The 18,835-nt window shown below is 42.1% G+C and overlaps 1 protein-coding gene across 5 annotated transcripts in view; it reads left to right on the forward strand.

Moving 5' to 3' along the window:
- Positions 1 to 18,835, forward strand: part of LOC135548271 (poly [ADP-ribose] polymerase tankyrase-1) — a 179,774-nt gene that overhangs the window by 1,363 nt on the left and 159,576 nt on the right. For 4 of the 5 annotated variants that reach the window (XM_064977694.1, XM_064977696.1, XM_064977695.1 and 1 more), the window contains exon 2: positions 4,295 to 4,519. The exons of the other annotated variant lie outside the window; for it this stretch is intronic. In XM_064977694.1, coding sequence (XP_064833766.1) covers positions 4,295 to 4,519 — 225 coding nt within the window. The remainder of the gene's footprint in view (positions 1 to 4,294; positions 4,520 to 18,835) is intronic. 5 annotated transcript variants of the gene reach the window in all.

An 18,835-nucleotide genomic window follows, 5' to 3' on the forward strand; every position in this document is an offset into this window, starting at 1 on the left:
CTAATTAATACCATTTAAATGTAGGTGGTTTTTTTGCATTGGATACATTTACCATATCATATGGAGACAAACATAAACCTTTTACCTTATCATAAGTAGATGTAATTGCAAATTATTACGTCTTTCCAATAGAAATAAAAACAATTTATGAATTGAATTTTAAGTAAATGAGTTGACTCTTCACATGGGATGATTTCACTTAACAACAAAATAAAGGGAATATTGAATGATCCCCAATGATCCATCGCATTTCCCAAAAATGTTTTCAACATGCATCTGTAAAATGATAGTCGAGAAACTAAAGCTTTGGTTGTCTTCCGCTCAGGCTTCCATGCCTTCTCCCTGGCACTCCTCTTTCCAACCCTGTTGAGGATGGCTCGTTGTAAGGCTGGCCACCAATTTTTCAACCCTTTTATTGGTCAGCCTATTGCGTGCTTTGGTGTGTGTGTGTTCCCAAACAAGGACCAGTTGCGCTCTGAGGCGGCTGATGTTGGTGGGATTTGGAGAATGATTGAGACAATGGGAAAGAGCCTCAGGTCCACAAAGTCCCTTCCACCAGGTGGCTGATGCAATATGGCAGTCGTGCTAACATATCTCATCTCCATCCCAAAGCCCTTGCTTGGAAGTGTACTTTGCCAGACTGCCAAGAACCTTGCCCTCATCCAGACCAAGGTGGCGAGACACGGGAGTGATGACACCATAGGCCCTGTTGATCTCTTCTTCTCTTACATCTGCAAGCAGAGTCTGAACATCAGACAGGGTGGCATTGTCGCCCTCAATCCGTGCAATGGCTACTGCTATAGGTTTCAGGAGTTTCAGGCTGCTTACCACTCTCTCTCAAAATACATAATCCAGGAGGATCCTCTTGATGGGACAGACCATATCAGCAGACTGTGATATGGCCATTTCTTGGAGAGACTCTTTCCCTTTCAGGAGACTGTCAAACGTGATGACAACACCACCCCAATGGGTGTTGCTGGGCAGCTATAACGTGGTGCTCTTATTCTTCTCACGTTGCTTGGTGAGGTATATTGCTGCTATAACTTGATGACTCTTCACATACCTAACCATTTCTTTGGTTCTCTTGTAGAGTGTATCCATTGTTCATCAGTGCCATGATGTCCTAGAGGAGCAGATTCAATACATGAGCAGCACAGCCAATGGTTGTGATGTGAGAGTAGGACTCCTCCACTTTAGACCAAGCAGCCTTCATGTTCACAGCATTGTCTGTCACCAGTGCAAATACCTTCTGTGGTCCAAGGTCATTGATGACTGCCTTCAGCTTATCTGCAATGTAGAGACCGGTGTGTCTGTTGTCCCTTGTCTGTGCTCTTGTAGAATACTGCTTGAGGGGAGGAGATGTAATTAATTATTCCTTACTCATGAATATTTGATCACTCATCAGATATAATCGCAATACAGTCTGCTTTCTCTATGATTTGCTTGACCTTTACTTGATATCTGCATCCAGCAAATTAGTAGATAAAGCATGTCTGGTTGGTGGGGTGTATGCTGGGCGAAGACAATTCAGAAATCTCTTCCAATACACATTGCCTGTGAGCATCAGAGATGAACCAGTTGCATACACAGCTTGAATAGAAGTAGAGGGACTTTTGTCAGAGGTTGCTTGTTGTGAATGCTGAGGGAACTTTATGCGCTTGGCCAGATGATTTTGCATCTTTGTTGCATTCTTCACATATGATTTGGCATAGTATTTGCAAATGTACACATTTTCCTTCTACATTCGCTGCTGTGAAATGTCTCCACACATCAGATAGTGCCCGTGGCATTTTCCTGTAATGATTAGAAAAACAAATAAGTTAAAAAAACAAATACAATTCCATGTTCAGATAAATGGTTAAGCAGTTCGATTAAACAACTCCTTTGTAAAATACATGTTTTAAATTTGAATATGTATGGAAACAGGTGAATTAACACACCTCAGTTAGCAGGCTCAAGCAAGCTAAAACCCACATGATAGCAAAAACTAACTCGCAGAAATTGTTAACAAGGTAGAAATGATTTAAACACACCTTGCTGTAGGCTACTATTAACTTGTTAACAATAAATGTAAAATAAAATATATTCACCCCACCCAGTGTTGTTATCAAAATTTACCGGAAATCATGTAGTCCTTGGCTCAGACAGTGTAGTATTGCGGGCTCAATAGCATCTCATTAGTGCCCAATATCTTGATTATCAGCTGTACATGTGATGGAAGAATGCACTGTGCATGCAGAGGGTTGCAATTCCATTGAATTGGAGATAGTTTAACCAAAATTACGCCACAAGACCTGGAATTGGCTTCTGTACCCCACAAAAAAGGTTCACTGTTAATAGCTAACTTTTTTGAAGAATTTAAGCAAAATTCTCCAAATTCCAGGGCTTAACTTCCCTTGAAAAATTTCCGTAAATTTCCCGAAAGTTTCCTCCCCTTTGCAACCCTAGCCATGATTATTACAAGTTTGATGGCTAGACCACAAATCTAATCTAAACATGTTTAGATGACATGGCTAATTGAGTTTGCTTGACATAACAAGAGAAACTGCTGAAGGACAACCAAATTTAGAAATGCACTTGTGTATTCTGCTACTGTTAATCACAATAGTAAGTTGAGACTATGACTGAGTTCCTAAAATATATATATAATATATATATATATATCTCACAGTTCCTTTGAAAAGTATTCAGACCCCTTGACTTTTTCCACATCTTATTCTGAAATTGATCAATCTATACACTACCCCAATGATAAAGCAAGAACAGGTTTTTAGACATTTTTGCTAATGTATAAATAAAAAACAGAGATATTACATTTACATAAGTATTCAGACCCTTTACACAGTGCTATGTTGAAGCACCTTGGGCAGCAATTACAGCATCGTGTTTTCTTGGGTATGACGCTACAAGCTTGGTACACCTGTTTTTGGGGAGTGCAGATTCTGTGCAGATCCTCTCAAGCTCTGTCAGGTTGGATGGGGAGCGTCGCTGCATAGCTATTTTCAGGAAGCTGTTCGATCGTGGTTCAAGTCTGGGCTCTCAAGGACATTCAGAGACTTGTCCCGAAGCCATTCCTGCATTGTCTTGGCTGTGTGCTTAGAGTTGTTGTCCTGTTGGAAGGTGAACCTTTGCCCCAGTCTGAGGTCCTGAGCGCTCTGGAGCAGGTTTTCATCAAGGATCTTTCTGTACTTTGCTCCATTCATCTTTCCTTCGATCCTGACTGTTCTCACAGGCCCTGCCGCTGAAAAAATCCCCTCAGCATGATGCTGCCACCACCATGCTTCACCGTAGGGATGGTGCCAGGTTTCCTCCAGACGTGATGCTTGACATTCAGGGCAAAGAGTTCCATTTTGTTATCAGACCAGAGAATTTTGTTTCTCATGGTCTGAGAGTCTTTAGGTGCCTCTTGGAAAATCCAAGCAGGCTGTCATGTGCCTTTTACTGAGGAGTGGCTTCCATCTGGCCACTCTACCATAAAGGTCAGATAGGTGGAGGGCTGTAGACCACACAGAGGAGCTCTGTTAGAGTGACCATCGGGTTCTTCTGACCAAGGCCCTTCTCCCCACGATTTTTCAGTTTGGCCGGGTTGCCAGCTCTGGAAGAGTTTTGGCGGTTCCCAACTAATTCCATTTAAGAATGATGGAGGACACTGTGTTCTTGGGGACCTTCAATGCTGCAGACATTTTTTGGTACACTTCCCCAGATCTGTGCCTCGACACAATCCTGTCTCGGAGCTCTACGGACGATTTCTTCGACCTTATGGCTTGGTTTTTGCTCTAGCATGCACTGTCAACTGTGGGACCTTATATAGACAGGTGTGTGCCTTTCCAAATCATGTCCAGTCAATTGAATTTACCACAGGTCTGGAATCTAATGAAGTTGTGGAAACATCTCAAAGATGATCATTGGAAACAGGATGAACCTAAGCTCAATTTCGAGTCTCATAGCAAAGGGTCTGAATACAAAAGTTTGGACACACCTACTCATTCCAGGGTTTTTCTTTATTTTTACTGCTTTCTATGTTGTAGAATTATAGCGAAGACATCAAAACTATGAAATAACACATATGGAGTCATGTAGTATTACATGTCTTCACTATTTTTCTACAATGTAGGAAATAGAAAAAATTAAGAAAAACCATTGAATGAGTAGGTGTGTCCAAACTTTTGACTGGTACTGTATATGTATACAATTATTCCTATGTTTTGGTCAGGGGGCCACCTAAGTGAGCGTTTATGCATGGAACTGGCCCAGCACACCTGATAATCTTTCCACCGTTTCCTTTACTTTGTAGGATTTGGGAGGAAGGATGTTGTAGAGCACCTCCTTGAGACAGGCGCCAATGTTCACGCCCGTGATGATGGAGGTTTGATCCCTCTGCATAATGCCTGTTCCTTTGGTCACGCTGAGGTGGTCAGCCTGCTCCTCTGTCAGGGTGCCGACCCAAACGCCCGGGACAGCTGGAACTACACACCACTCCACGAGGCTGCCATCAAGGGCAAATTAGACGTGTGCATCGGTAAGAACCGATTATAAGCCAACATGCAACTTATATGCTTGCTTTACATCTTGTGCTAACTTTACTAACTTTTTTCAGTTTTATGTAAGATAATATAGGCCTAGCATGTCTTTGAATGCAAATATAAGGTTACTCTGTCATGGATGGCTTAATTACTAGCCTAATGCTTTAGAAGTAGATATGAGATAATGAGAATGCTATGGTCTGCTCTGCTGCTGAGTATTGCATCAAGACTTTCAACCAGGTTGTTTTACACTGAGACCAAAATGTCACCGCCTAGTGATTTCATCAATGAGTCACAACCCCAAATGACATAATAGTATTTTCTGACCAGGCCAAAATGATCTGATCCTGACAGTGTCCCTGTCTGCAGGGAGAGAAACCACATACCAGAACAGTTTCTCTGGGCAGAAACTAAAGCCTCTTTGTAACTTACTTAGGCCTATGTAATGACAAGATACTTTATCTCCCATCTCTGTTATGAAATAGTCCTTGCATTTTAGCATCCATTTCTTTTTATTGTGTTCTACTATATTTGTTGGCTCTTGTGTTTGCACCTGGTTTCTAATTGCTGTCTTTCTACTGTGAAATGAGCAGTGTGGCTTGGGAAGCATACATTATTCTCTCTGGTGGATAGTAATGGGGGGGTGGAACCGATAGTTGCATATCACAATATTATTTTTGTTCTATACTATATCGATATTTGACTCCAAGTATCTATTTGTAAAACAAATTACTGTAGAGATGGCTAGTCGGCTGTACCTCTGCCATAACTCAGGAATTTTTCATCCTATAGCTTGTTCTCGATCTTTTTAAATAGAGAGCCAACGTTTTCAGCACTTTTATTTCCCTGACTGATCAAAACGTGTCTCTCTGCAGCAGACATATAGTGAGCAATTTGTTTGGAACATTAAATCGCAATAAACTCGCAGTATTGAGTTGCAATACATATAGCAGGGATCATCAACTAGATTCAGCCTCGGGCCATTTTCTTTTCTTGAGCGGATGATCAGGGGTCCGGAACATAATTACGAATAATTTTTGTAGACTACAAATTGAACGCAAGAATCCCAAGCAGATATAATATTTGACTAAAACATAATAATTTCAAACCTTGCTTACATTTGTATACTATCACATATATATCTCTCTTATGGGTGGGAGTACTTTGGAACAGATTTCCAAAATTAAAATCACTTAGAGCTGATTTGCTGGTGTTTTTACAGTCTTTTATATCCAACAATATTAATTTATTATTATTATTATTATTATTATTATCTTTTTGCGCAGAAAACGTGGGGGGCCAACTAAAATCTGCCCGTTGGAGATCCCTGACATATACAGTGCCTTGCGAAAGTATTCGGCCCCCTTGAACTTTGCGACCTTTTGCCACATTTCAGGCTTGAAACATAAAGATATAAAACCGTATTTTTTTGTGAAGAACAACAAGTGGGACACAATCATGAAGTGGAACGACATTTATTGGATATTTCAAACTTTTTTAACAAATCAAAAACTGAAAAATTGGGCGTGCAAAATTATTCAGCCCCTTTACTTTCAGTGCAGCAAACTCTCTCCAGAAGTTCAGTGAGGATCTCTGAATGATCCAATGTTGACCTAAATGACTAATGATGATAAATACAATCCACCTGTGTGTAATCAAGTCTCCGTATAAATGCACCTGCACTGTGATAGTCTCAGAGGTCCGTTAAAAGCGAAGAGAGCATCATGAAGAACAAGGAACTCACCAGGCAGGTCCGAGATACTGTTGTGAAGAAGTTTAAAGCCGGATTTGGATACAAAAAGATTTCCCAAGCTTTAAACATCCCAAGGAGCTCTGTGCAAGCGATAATAATGAAATGGAAGGAGTATCAGACCACTGCAAATCTACCAAGACCTGGCCGTCCCTCTAAACTTTCAGCTCATACAAGGAGAAGACTGATCAGAGATGCAGCCAAGAGGCCCATGATCACTCTGGATGAACTGTAGAGATCTACAGCTGAGGTGAGAGACTCTGTCCATAGGACAACAATCAGTCGTATATTGCACAAATCTGGCCTTTATGGAAGAGTGGCAAGAAGAATGTAATACATGTATCACTAGCCACTTTAACTATGCCACTCTGTTTACATACTCATCTCATATGTATATACTGTACTCGATAGCATCTACTGTATCTTGCCTATGCTGCTCTGTACCATCACTCATTCTGTACATATTCTTTATCCCCTTACACTGTGTATAAGACAGTAGTTTAGGAATTGTTAGTTAGATTACTTGTTGGTTATTACTGCATTGTCGGAACTAGAAGCACAAGCATTTCGCTACACTCGCATTAACATCTGCTAACCATGTGTATGTGACAAATAAATTTGATTTGATTTGATTCACGATGCTGTCTGTGTGAGTGGACCAATTCAGTTTGTCTGTGATGTGTATGCCGAGGAACTTAAAACTTGCTACCCTCTCCACTACTGTTCCATCGATGTGGATAGGGGGGTGTTCCCTCTGCTGTTTCCTGAAGTCCACAATCATCTCCTTAGTTTTGTTGACGTTGAGTGTGAGGTTATTTTCCTGACACCACACTCCGAGGGCCCTCACCTCCTCCCTGTAGGCCGTCTCGTCGTTGTTGGTAATCAAGCCTACCACTGTTGTGTCGTCCGCAAACTTGATGATTGAGTTGGAGGCGTGCGTGGCCACGCAGTCGTGGGTGAACAGGGAGTACAGGAGAGGGCTCAGAACGCACCCTTGTGGGGCCCCAGTGTTGAGGATCAGCGGGGAGGACATGTTGTTACCTACCCTCACCACCTAGGGGCGGCCTGTCAGGAAGTCCAGTACCCAGTTGCACAGGGCGGGGTCGAGACCCAGGGCCTCGAGCTTGATGACGAGCTTGGACTGTACTATGGTGTTGAATGCCGAGCTGTAGTCGATGAACAGCATTCTCACATAGGTATTCCTCTTGTCCAGATGGATTAGGGCAGTGTGCAGTGTGGTTGAGATTGCATCATCTGTGGACCTATTTGGGCGGTAAGCAAATTGGAGTGGGTCTAGGGTGTCAGGTAGGGTGGAGGTGATATGGTCCTTGACTAGTCTCTCAAAGCACTTCATGATGACGGAAGTGAGTGCTACAGGGCGGTAGTCGTTTAGCTCAGTTACCTTAGCTTTCTTGGGAACATGAACAATGGTGGCCCTCTTGAAGCATGTGGGAACAGCAGACTGGTATAGGGATTGATTGAATATGTCTGTAAACACACCAGCCAGCTGGTCTGCGCATGCTCTGAGGGCGCGGCTGGGGATGCCGTCTGGGCCTGCAGCCTTGCGAGGGTTAACACGTTTAAATGTTTTACTCACCTCGGCTGCAGTGAAGGAGAGACCGCATGTTTCCGTTGCAGGCCGTGTCAGTGGCACTGTATTGTCCTCAAAGCGGGCAAAAAAGTTATTTAGTCTGCCTGGGAGCAAGACATCCTGGTCCGTGACTGGGCTGTATTTCTTCCTGTAGTCCGTGATTGACTGTAGACCCTGCCACATGCCTCTTGTGTCTGAGCCGTTGAATAGAGATTCTACTTTGTCTCTGTACTGACGCTTAGCTTGTTTGATAGCCTTGCGGAGGGAATAGCTGCACTGTTTGTACTCGGTCATGTTACCAGACACCTTGCCCTGATTGAAAGCAGTGGTTCGCGCTTTCAGTTTCACGCGAATGCTGCCATCAATCCACGGTTTCTGGTTAGGGAATGTTTTAATCGTTGCTATGGGAATGACATCTTCAACGCACGTTCTAATGAACTCGCACACCGAATCAGCGTATTCGTCAATGTTGTTATCTGACGCAATACGAAACATGTCCCAGTCCACGTGATGGAAGCAGTCTTGGAGTGTGGAGTCAGCTTGGTCGGACCAGCGTTGGACAGACCTCAGCGTGGGAGCTTCTTGTTTTAGTTTTTGTCTGTAGGCAGGGATCAGCAAAATGGAGTCGTGGTCAGCTTTTCCCGAAAGGGGGGCGTGGCAGGGCCTTATATGCGTCACGGAAGTTAGAGTAACAGTGATCCAAGGTTTTTCCACCCCTGGTTGCGCAATCGATATGCTGATAAAATTTAGGGAGTCTTGTTTTCAGATTAGCCTTGTTAAAATCCCCAGCAACAATGAATGCAGCCTCCGGATAAATGGTTTCCAGTTTGCAAAGAGTTAAATAAAGTTCGTTCAGAGCCATCGATGTGTCTGCTTGGGGGGGATATATACGGCTGTGATTATAATCGAAGAGAATTCTCTTGGTAGATAATGCGGTCTACATTTGATTGTGAGGAATTCTAAATCAGGTGAACAGAAGGATTTGAGTTCCTGTATGTTTCTTTCATTGCATGTCTCGTTAGCCATAAGGCATACGCCCCCACCCCTCTTCTTACCAGAAAGGTGTTTGTTTCTGTCGGCGCGATGCGTGGAGAAACCCGTTGGCTGCACCGCTTCGGATAGCGTCTCTCCAGTGAGCCATGTTTCCGTGAAGCACAGAACGTTACAGTCTCTGATGTCCCTCTGGAATGCTACCCTTGCTCGGATTTCATCAACCTTGTTGTCAAGAGACTGGACATTGGCAAGAAGAATGCTAGGGAGTGGTGCACGGTGTGCCCGTCTCCGGAGTCTGACCAGAAGACCGCCTCGTTTCCCTCTTTTTCGGAGTCGTTTTTTGGGTCGCTGCATGCGATCCATTCCTTTGTCCTGTTTGTAAGGCAGAACACAGGATCCGCGTCGCGAAAGACATATTCTTGGTCGTACTGATGGTGAGTTGACGCTGATCTTATATACAGTAGTTCTTCTCGACTGTATGTAATGAAACCTAAGATGACCTGGGGTACTAATGTAAGAAATAATACGTAAAAAAACAAAAAACTGCATAGTTTCCTAGGAACGCGAAGCGAGGCGGCCATCTCTGTCGGCGCCGGAAGTCAAGTATTAACTTAAGGGGGCTGAATAATTTTGCACGCCCAATTTTTCAGTTTTTGATTTGTTAAAAAAGTTTGAAATATCCAATAAATGTTGTTCCACTTCCTGATTGTGTCCCACTTGTTGTTGATTCTTCACAAAAAAATACAGTTTTATATCTTTATGTTTGAAGCCTGAAATGTGGCAAAAGGTCGCAAAGTTCAAGGGGGCCGAATACTTTCGCAAGGCACTGTATGGAATCGTGAGAATCGCAGTACATATTGTATAAGCACCAAAGTATCATGAGGGCTCCTTGGCAATTCCCAGACCCACTGGTGGGTAATGAGCTGTATTATGTTTATGTGCAGTACTCCGATCCAGACTTACTCCGATGGCTCTGCTTTACATTTACATTTAAGTAATTTAGCAGACGCTCTTATCCAGAGCTTCCCGGACAATTATTATTGAGGAGAATATTTGAAAGCACTAGGGATGTACATCTTACCCTTTCAAGACAATTCAATACATATCCAGATACATGGGCTCTGATAGAGGAACGATATGCTTCAGTTTGCTACTATTTGGTGGTTTGATTTGAGAACAAATCGGTGCATTTTGGTTCGATACGATTCGATGCCCTTACATTAGTTGCATAAACACATTCATTTTCCAGTTTCCAAATAAAAAATTGCTGTTGATGGATTTCATGAGCTGGGCCTCTATGAGCTGGAACTGACTGTGTGTGAGTAAAATATGTATGTCTATGGTGTATGTATTATCTAGGCACCTGAGCTTAGCCATAAGGGAGACTAGGCATTTACCATCCCATTACCACTATCAGATTAGGAGGGGGGCAATGTAGCCCCCCTCCAATGTTTTTTTGTCCCCACACTTTGGTTCTGAAATCACCATCACCCAGTAATTATCTTGTCATTTTTGCAGATTAAGTGTTTGAGCTAGTATTGTATAAATATTTATAATTTACAAATGAGCTATGTCATAGCCAATGAATATATAGCACAACTTTGGCTTTCACCCCCATCTCAAAATCTAATTGTTTTGACCTTTTGGAAGGTGTTTTGGAGTGAGCTTCTTTTCTCCTCCAGCTTTGGCGCCTCGCAAAAGTGGATTGCTGTCCTTGTTATGAAATGAGGAACTTTATCCTGTGTACGTAAAAATGTTGCTGATGGTGAACCTGAACAATCATAACGATATCTATTGTAAGACCCGTTCAGATGAGTTGTCTCTGGTAACAAGCTTACTTTTATCCCAGTAAAAGACCATTTTAAACAGCGAATAGATCATAATAACCCCGCCAAATTACAGTACTTTCGGAAAGTATTCTGGCACCTTCCCCTTTCCACATTTTGATATGTAACTACACAACCATCTCTACAGCCCTCCACCTATCTGACCTTTATGGTAGAGTGGCCAGACAGAAGCCACTCCTCAGTAAAAGTCATATGACAGTCTGCTTGGAGTTTACCAAAAGGCTCCTAAAGGACTCTGACATTGAGAAAAAATATTCTCTGGTCTGATGAAACCAAGATTGAACTCTTTGGCCTAAATGCCAAGCGTCACATCTGGAGGAAACCTGGTACCATTCCTACGGTGAAGCATGGTTGTGGCAGCATCATACTGTGGGTATGTTTTTCAGCAGCAGGGACTGGGAGACTAGTCAGGATCGAAGGAAAGATGAATGGAGCAAAGTACAGAAAGATCCTTGATGAAAGGATCAGGACCGCACTCTCGAACAGGACCATGGCCCTAAGCACACAGCGTAGACAATGCAGGAGTGGCTTCGGAACAAGTCTCTGAATGTCCTTGAGTGGACCAGCCAGAGCCCAGACTTCAACCAGATCGAGAATCTCTGAGAGACCTGAAAATAGCTGTGCAGCAGCGCTGCCATCCAACCTGACAGAGCTTGAGAGGATCTACAGAGAAGAATGGGAGAATCTCCTCAAATACAGGTGTACCAAGCTTGTAGTATCATATCCAAGAAGACTCGAGGCTGTAATTGCTGCCAAAGGTGCTTCAACAAAGTACTGAGTAAAGGGTCTGAATACTTATGTAAATGTAATAGTTCAGTTTATTTTTAATACATTTGCTAAAATTTCAAAAAAAAATTGCTTTGTCGTTATGGGGTATTGTGTATAGCTTGATGAGTGGGGAAAAACAATTGAATCCCTTTAAGAATAAGGCTGTAATGTAACAACATTTGGAAAATATCAAGGGGTCTGAATATTTTCCGAATGCACTGTACATACAGTACCAGTCAAAAGTTTGGAAGCACCTACTCAATCAAGGGTTTTTATTTTTTACTATTTTCTACATTGTAGAATAATAAAGATATCAAAACTATGACATAACACACATGGAATCATGTAGTAATCAAAACAGTGTTAAACAAATCAAAATATATTTGAGGTTCTTCAAAGTAGCCACCCTTTGCCTTGATGACGGCTTTGCACACTCTTGGTCTTCTCTCAACCAGCTTCATTAGCTAGTCACCTGTAATGCTTTTCGAACAGTCTTGAAGGAGTTCCCACATATGCTTAACACTTGTTTGCTGTTGTTCCTTCACTCTGCGGTCCAACTCATCCCAAACCATCTCAATTGGGTTGAGGACGGGTGATTGTGTTGGGTCATTGTCCTGTTGAAAAACAAGTGATAGTCCCACTAAGCGCAAACCAGATGGGATGGTGTATCGCTGCAGAATGCTGTGGTAGCCAAGCTGGTTAAGTGTCCCTTGCATTCTAAATAAATCACTGACAGTGTCACCAGCAAAGCACCATCACACCACCACCTCCTCGCTTCACGGTGGGAACCACACATGCAGAGATCATCCGTTCACCTACTCTACGTCTCATTAAGACACGGCGGTTAGAACCAAAAATCTAACATTTGGACTCATCAGACCAAAGGACAGGTTTCCACCAGTCTAATGTCCATTGTTCGTGTTTCTTGGCCCAAGCACGTCTCTTCTTATTGGTGTCCTTTAGTAGTGGTTTCTTTGCGGCAATTAGACCATGAAGGCCTGACTCATGCAGTCTCCTCTGAACAGTTGACGTTGACATGTCTGTTACTTGAACTCTGTGAAGCATTTATTTGGGCTGCAATCTGAGGTGCAGTTAATTGTCGATTTCTGAGGCTGGTAACTCTAATGAACTTATCCTCTGCAGCAGAGGTAACTCTGGGTCTTCCTTCCTCCTCATCATAGCACTTGATGGTTTTAGCGACTGCACTAGAAGAAACGTTCAAATATCTTGACATGTTCCGGATTGACTGAAGTGACGATGGACTGTCTTTTCTCTTTGCGCTGTTGCAATAATATGGACTTAGCCCTATTTGGTAAAAGACCATCTTCTGTCTACCAACCCTACCTTGTCACAACACAACTGATTGGCTCAAACACATGAAGAAGGAAAGTATTTCCACAAATTCACTTTTAACAAGGCACACCTGTTAATTGAAATGCATTCCAGGTGACTACCTCATGAAGCTGGTTGAGACAATGCCAAGAGTGTGCAAAGCTGTTATCAATGAAAATGGTGGCTATTTGAAGAATCTGAAATGTATTTAGATTTTTTTGTAACACTTTTTTTTGGTTACTACATGATTCCATGTGTTATTTCATAGTTGTGATGTCATCACTATTTTACAATGTAGAAAATAGTACAAATAAAAACCCTTGAATGAGTAGGTGTGTTCGAAACTTCTGACTGGTATTCCCCACCCCCATCCAAACCAATCAACACCACAACCCACCCGATGCGCCAACAACCTTCATAAAGAACAAAAGAGGAAAAAAGACAAGAACAAAGGAAACCAACAATGCAAATCCAGATGGTGTGTGAGCTGCTGTTTGTCAAGGCTTGGCATGTAATGAATCACTCATGTTCTTCCCCGTGCTTTTTCATGTCTCTGATGTGGTTTATATAGTTGTGTGTGTTGTTTCCTTCAGATCTCAAACATAAATATGGTCCACATCCATCAAGCGACTACCCTAATATCAGCAGTGCTAGTGAATGAATATAAAAGCATTCCCTCTGCTCATCTCACTCCAGCATGTAATTATCAAACACATTTCTCACTCAGAGACCAGTAACATTGAACAGGCTTCCATTCACTAGCTAACAGTGTTGCCTCCTTTTGAACTGTAGGTGTTTTTGTACAGGCTCCTTTTTTAGTCCTCCATCTGCTGTCAGCTGGCTGCAGTCATTAGACCCCCTCCAACCTCTGCATGTTGTCAGCTAGCTCTGTCTGTCCAATGTGGCTGGTGTTTGTACAGTGCCTTCGGAAAGTAATCAGACCCCTTGACCTTTTCCAGATGTTGTTACGTTACAGCCTTATTCTAAAATTGATAAAATATCTTTCCCCCTTAATCTACGCGCAATACCACATAATGACAAAGCAAAAAAAAAAATCTATTTTTTTGCAAATGTATTAAAAATAAACTGAAATATTACATTTACTTAACTATTCAGACCCTTTACTCAGTACTTTGTTGAAGCACCTTTGGCTGTGATTACAGCCTTGATTATTCTTGGGTATGACACTACAGGCTTGGCACACCTGTATTTGGTTAGTTTTTCCCATTTCTCTCTGCAGATCCTATCAAGCTCTGTCAGGTTGGATGGGGAGCATTGCTGCAAAGCAATTTTCCAGTCTCTCCAGAGATGTTCGATCGGGTTCAAGTCTGAGCTCTGGTTGGGCGACTCAAGGACATTCAGAATGAGTAGGTGTGTCCAGACTTTTGACTGGTACTGTATTTACTTCACAATTTCAACCATTTTTACTGAGTTATAGTTCATTGTAAGGAAATCAGTCAATTGAAATAAATAAATTAGGCCCTAATCTAAGGATTTCACATGACTGGGCTGGGGCGCAGCCATGGTTGGGCCTGGGAGGGCGTAGGCCCACCCACTTGAGTGTCAGGCCCAGCCAATCAGAATGAGATTTTCCCCACAAAAGGGCTTTATTAGACAGATATATTCCTCAGTTTCATCAGCTCTCCGGGTGGCTGGTCTCAGACGATCACGCAGGTGAAGAAGCCAGATATGGATGTTCTGGGCTGGCGTGATTACACTTGGTCTGCGGTTGTGAGGCCGGTTGGACATACTACCAAAACAATGTTAGAGGGGGTTATGGTAGAGAAATTAACATTAAATTATCTGGCAACAGCTCTGGTGGGCATTCCTGCAGTCAGCATGCCAAATGCACGCACCTTCAAAACTTGAGACATCTGTGGCATTGTTGTGTGACAAAACATCACATTTTAGAGTAGCCTTTTATTGTCCACAGCGCAAGGTGCACCTGTCTAATAATCTTGTTTAATCAGCTTCTTGATATGCCATATCTGTCAGGTGGATGGAATATCTTGGCAAACGAGAAGTGTGCACTAGCAGGGATGTAAACAAATTATATTCTTGTTCCGCATTAGAGGTCGACCTATTAATCGGAATGGCTGATTTTCAAGTTTTCATAACAATCGGTAATCTGCATTTTTGGACACTGATTAAGGCTGATTACATTGCACTCCACGAGGAAACTGTGTGGCAGGCTGACTACCTGTTATGCGAGTGCAGCAAGGAGCCAAGGTAAGGTGCTATCTAGCATTAAACGTATCTTATAAAAAACAGTCAATCTTAACATAATCACTAGTTAACTACACATGGTTGATATTACTAGTTTATCTAGCGTGTCCTGCGTTGCATATAATCGATGCAGTGCCTGTTAATTTCTTATCGAATCACAGCCTACTTCGCCAAACGAGTGATTTAACAAGCGCATTCGCAAAAAAAGCACTGTCTTTGCACCAATGTGTACCTAACCATAAACATCAACACCTTTCTTAAAATCAATACACAAGTATATATTTTTTAACCTGAATATTTAGTTAATATTGCCTGCTAACATGAATTTCTTTTAACTAGGGAAATTGTGTCACTTCTCTTGCGTTCTGTACAACAGAGTCGGGATATATGAAGCAGTTTGGGCCGCCTGGCTCGTTGCGAACTGTGTTGACCATTTCTCCCTAACAAAGACAGCCAACTTCGCCAAACGGGATGATTTAACAAAAGCCCATTTGCGAAAAAAGCACAATCGTTGCACGAATGTACCTAACCATAAACATCAATGCCTTTCTTAAAATCAATACACAGAAGTATATTTTTTTAAACCTGTATATATAGTTGAAATAAATTAATGTTAGCAGGCAATATTAACTAGCGAATTTGTGTCACTTCCCTTGCGTTCATTGCATGCAGAGTCAGGGTATATGCAACAGTTTGAGCTGCCTGGCTCGTTGCAAACTAATTTGCCAGAATTTTCCATAATTATGACATGACATTGAAGGTTGTGCAATGTTACAGCAATATTTAGACTTATGGATGCCACCCGTTCACTGAAAGAATAAACGTTTTGTTTTCGAAATGATAGTTTCTGGATTTTACCATATTAATGACCAACGGGCTCGTATTTCTGTGTGTTTATTATATTATAATTAAGTCTATGATTTGATAGAGCAGTTTGACTGAGCGGTGGTAGGCAGCAGCAGGCTCTTAAGCATTCATTCAAACTGCACTTTCCTGCATTTGCCAGTAGCTCTTCGCTGTGCTTCAAGCATTGCGCTGTTTATGATTCAAGCTTATCAACTCCCGAGATTAGGCTGGCAATTCTAAAGTACCTATTAGAACATCCAATAGTCAAAGATATATGAAAAACAAATGGTATAGAGATAAATAGTCCTATAATTCCTATAATAACAACAACCTAGAACTCCTTCCTGGGAATATTGAAGATTCATGTTAAAAGGAACCACCAGGTTTCATATGTTCTGAGCAAGGAACTTAAACGTTAGCTTTTTTACATGGCACATATTGCACTTTTACTTTCTTCTCCAACACTTTGCTTTTGCATTATTTAAACCAAATTGTGTATATATATATATATACATACATACATACATACATACATACATACATACATACATATAGTGGGGAGAACAAGTATTTGATACACTGCTGATTTTGCAGGTTTTCCTACTTACAAAGCATGTAGAGGTCTGTAATTTTTATCATAGGTACACTTCAACGGTGAGAGACAGAATCCAGAAAATCACATTATGATTTTTAAGTAATTAATTTGAATTTTATTGCATGACATAAGTATTTGATACATCAGAAAAGCAGAACTTAACATTTGGTACAGAAACCTTTGTTTGCAACTACAGAGATCATACATTTCCTGTAGTTCTTGACCAGGTTTGCACACACTGCAGCAGGAATTTTGGCCCACTCCTCCATACAGATCTTCTCCAGATCCTTCAGGTTTCGGGGCTGTCGCTGGGCAGTACGGACTTTCAGCTCCCTCCAAAGATGTTCTATTGGGTTCAGGTCTGGAGACTGGCTAGGCCACTCCAGGACCTTGAGATGCTTCTTACGGAGCCACTCCTTAGTTGCCCTGGCTGTGTGTTTTGGGTTGTTGTCATGCTGGAAGACCCAGCCACGACCCATCTTCAATGCTCTTACTGAGGGAATGGTTGGTGGCCAAGATCTTGCGATACATGGCCCCATCCATCCTCCCATCAATACGGTGCAGTCGTCCTGTCCCCTTTGCAGAAAAGCATCCGCTATGAAGGATGTTTCCACCCCCATGCTTCACGGTTGGGATGGTGTTCTTGGGGTTGTACTCATCCTTCTTCCTCCAAACACGGCGAGTGGAGTTTAGACCAAAAAGCTCTATTTTTGTCTCATCAGACCACATGACCTTCTCCCATTCCTCCTCTGGATCATCCAGATGGTCATTGGTAAACTTCAGATGAGCCTGGACATGCACTGGCTTGAGCAGGGGACCTTGCGTGCCCCAGACCGAGGGTGATTGACCGTCATCTTGAACTTCTTCCATTTTCTAATAATTGCACCAACAGTTGTTGCCTTCTCACCAAGCTGCTTGCCTATTGTCCTGTAGCCCATCCCAGCCCTGTGCAGGTCTACAATTTTATCCCTGATGTCCTTACACAGCTCTCTGGTCTTGGCCATTGTGGAGAGGTTGGAGTCTGATTGAGTGTGTGTGGACAGGTGTCTTTTATACAGGTAACGAGTTCAAACAGGTGCAGTTAATACAGGTAATGAGTGGAGAACAGGAGGGCTTCTCTTGGAACTCCCCATCCCGGATCCGGGATCGTGACTAAAGCCTCAGGCTCATTAGCATAACGCAACGTTAACGATTTCTGAAAATCGCAAATAAAATGAAAATAATGCGTCTGCTCTCAAGCTTAGCCTTTTCTTAACAACACTGTCATCTCAGATTTTCAAAATATGCTTTTGAACCATAGAAATTTACTAATTTGTGTAAGAGTATGCAAAGCTAGCATAGCATTTTGAGTAGCATTTAGCACGCAACATTTTCACAAAAACCAGATCATTTACCTTTGAAGAGCTTCTGATGTTTTCAATGAGGAGACTCTCAGTTACATACCAAATGCGCAGTTTTTCCTGAAAGCGTCTGTGTGTAGGAGAAATCGTTCCGTTTTCTACATTGCATCTGGCTACCGAAACAATCCGAAAATTCAGTCACCTACAACGTCAAACTTTTTCCGAATTAACTACATAATATCGACCGAAACATGGCAAACGTTGTTTGGAATCAATCCTCAAGGTGTTTTTTCACATATCTCTTCATTGATATATCGTTCGTGGAAGCTTGCTTTCCTCTCTGAATCCCATGGAAAAATACTGGCAGCTGACTTTTGCGCACCAATTTCGGCGCAGGACACCGGGCGGACACCTGGTAAATGTGGTCTCTTATGGTCAATCTTCCAATGATCTGCCTACAAATACGTCACAATGCTGCAGACACCTTGGGGAAACGACAGAAAGGGTTGACTCACTCCTCTCGCATTCACAGCCATATAAGGAGACAATGGAAAACAGAGCCTCAAAAATCCTGCTCTTTTCCTGGATGCCGTCTCATCTTGGTTTTGCCTGAAGCTCACGTTCTAGGGCACGCACAGAAAATATCTTGGTAGTTCTGGACACGTCAGAGTGTTTTCTTTCGAAAGCTATCAATTATATGCATAGTCGAGCATCTTTTTGTGACAAAATATCTTGTTTAAAACGGGAACGTTTTTCATCCAAAAATGAAATAGCGCCCCCAGAGCATCAACAGGTTAAAGAAAAACTAACAGGTCTGTGAGAGCTGGAATTCTTACTGGTTGGTAGGTGATCAAATACTTGTCATGCAATAAAATGCAAATTAATTACTTACAAATCATACAATGTGATTTTCTGGATTTTTGTTTTAAATTCCATCTCTCACAGTTGAAGTGTACCTATGATAAAAATTACAGACCTCTACATGCTTTGTAAGTAGGAAACACTGCCGATTTTGCAGGTTATC

Source organism: Oncorhynchus masou, chromosome 11 (assembly GCF_036934945.1).
Source record: "Oncorhynchus masou masou isolate Uvic2021 chromosome 11, UVic_Omas_1.1, whole genome shotgun sequence".
Lineage (NCBI taxonomy): Eukaryota > Metazoa > Chordata > Actinopteri > Salmoniformes > Salmonidae > Oncorhynchus > Oncorhynchus masou.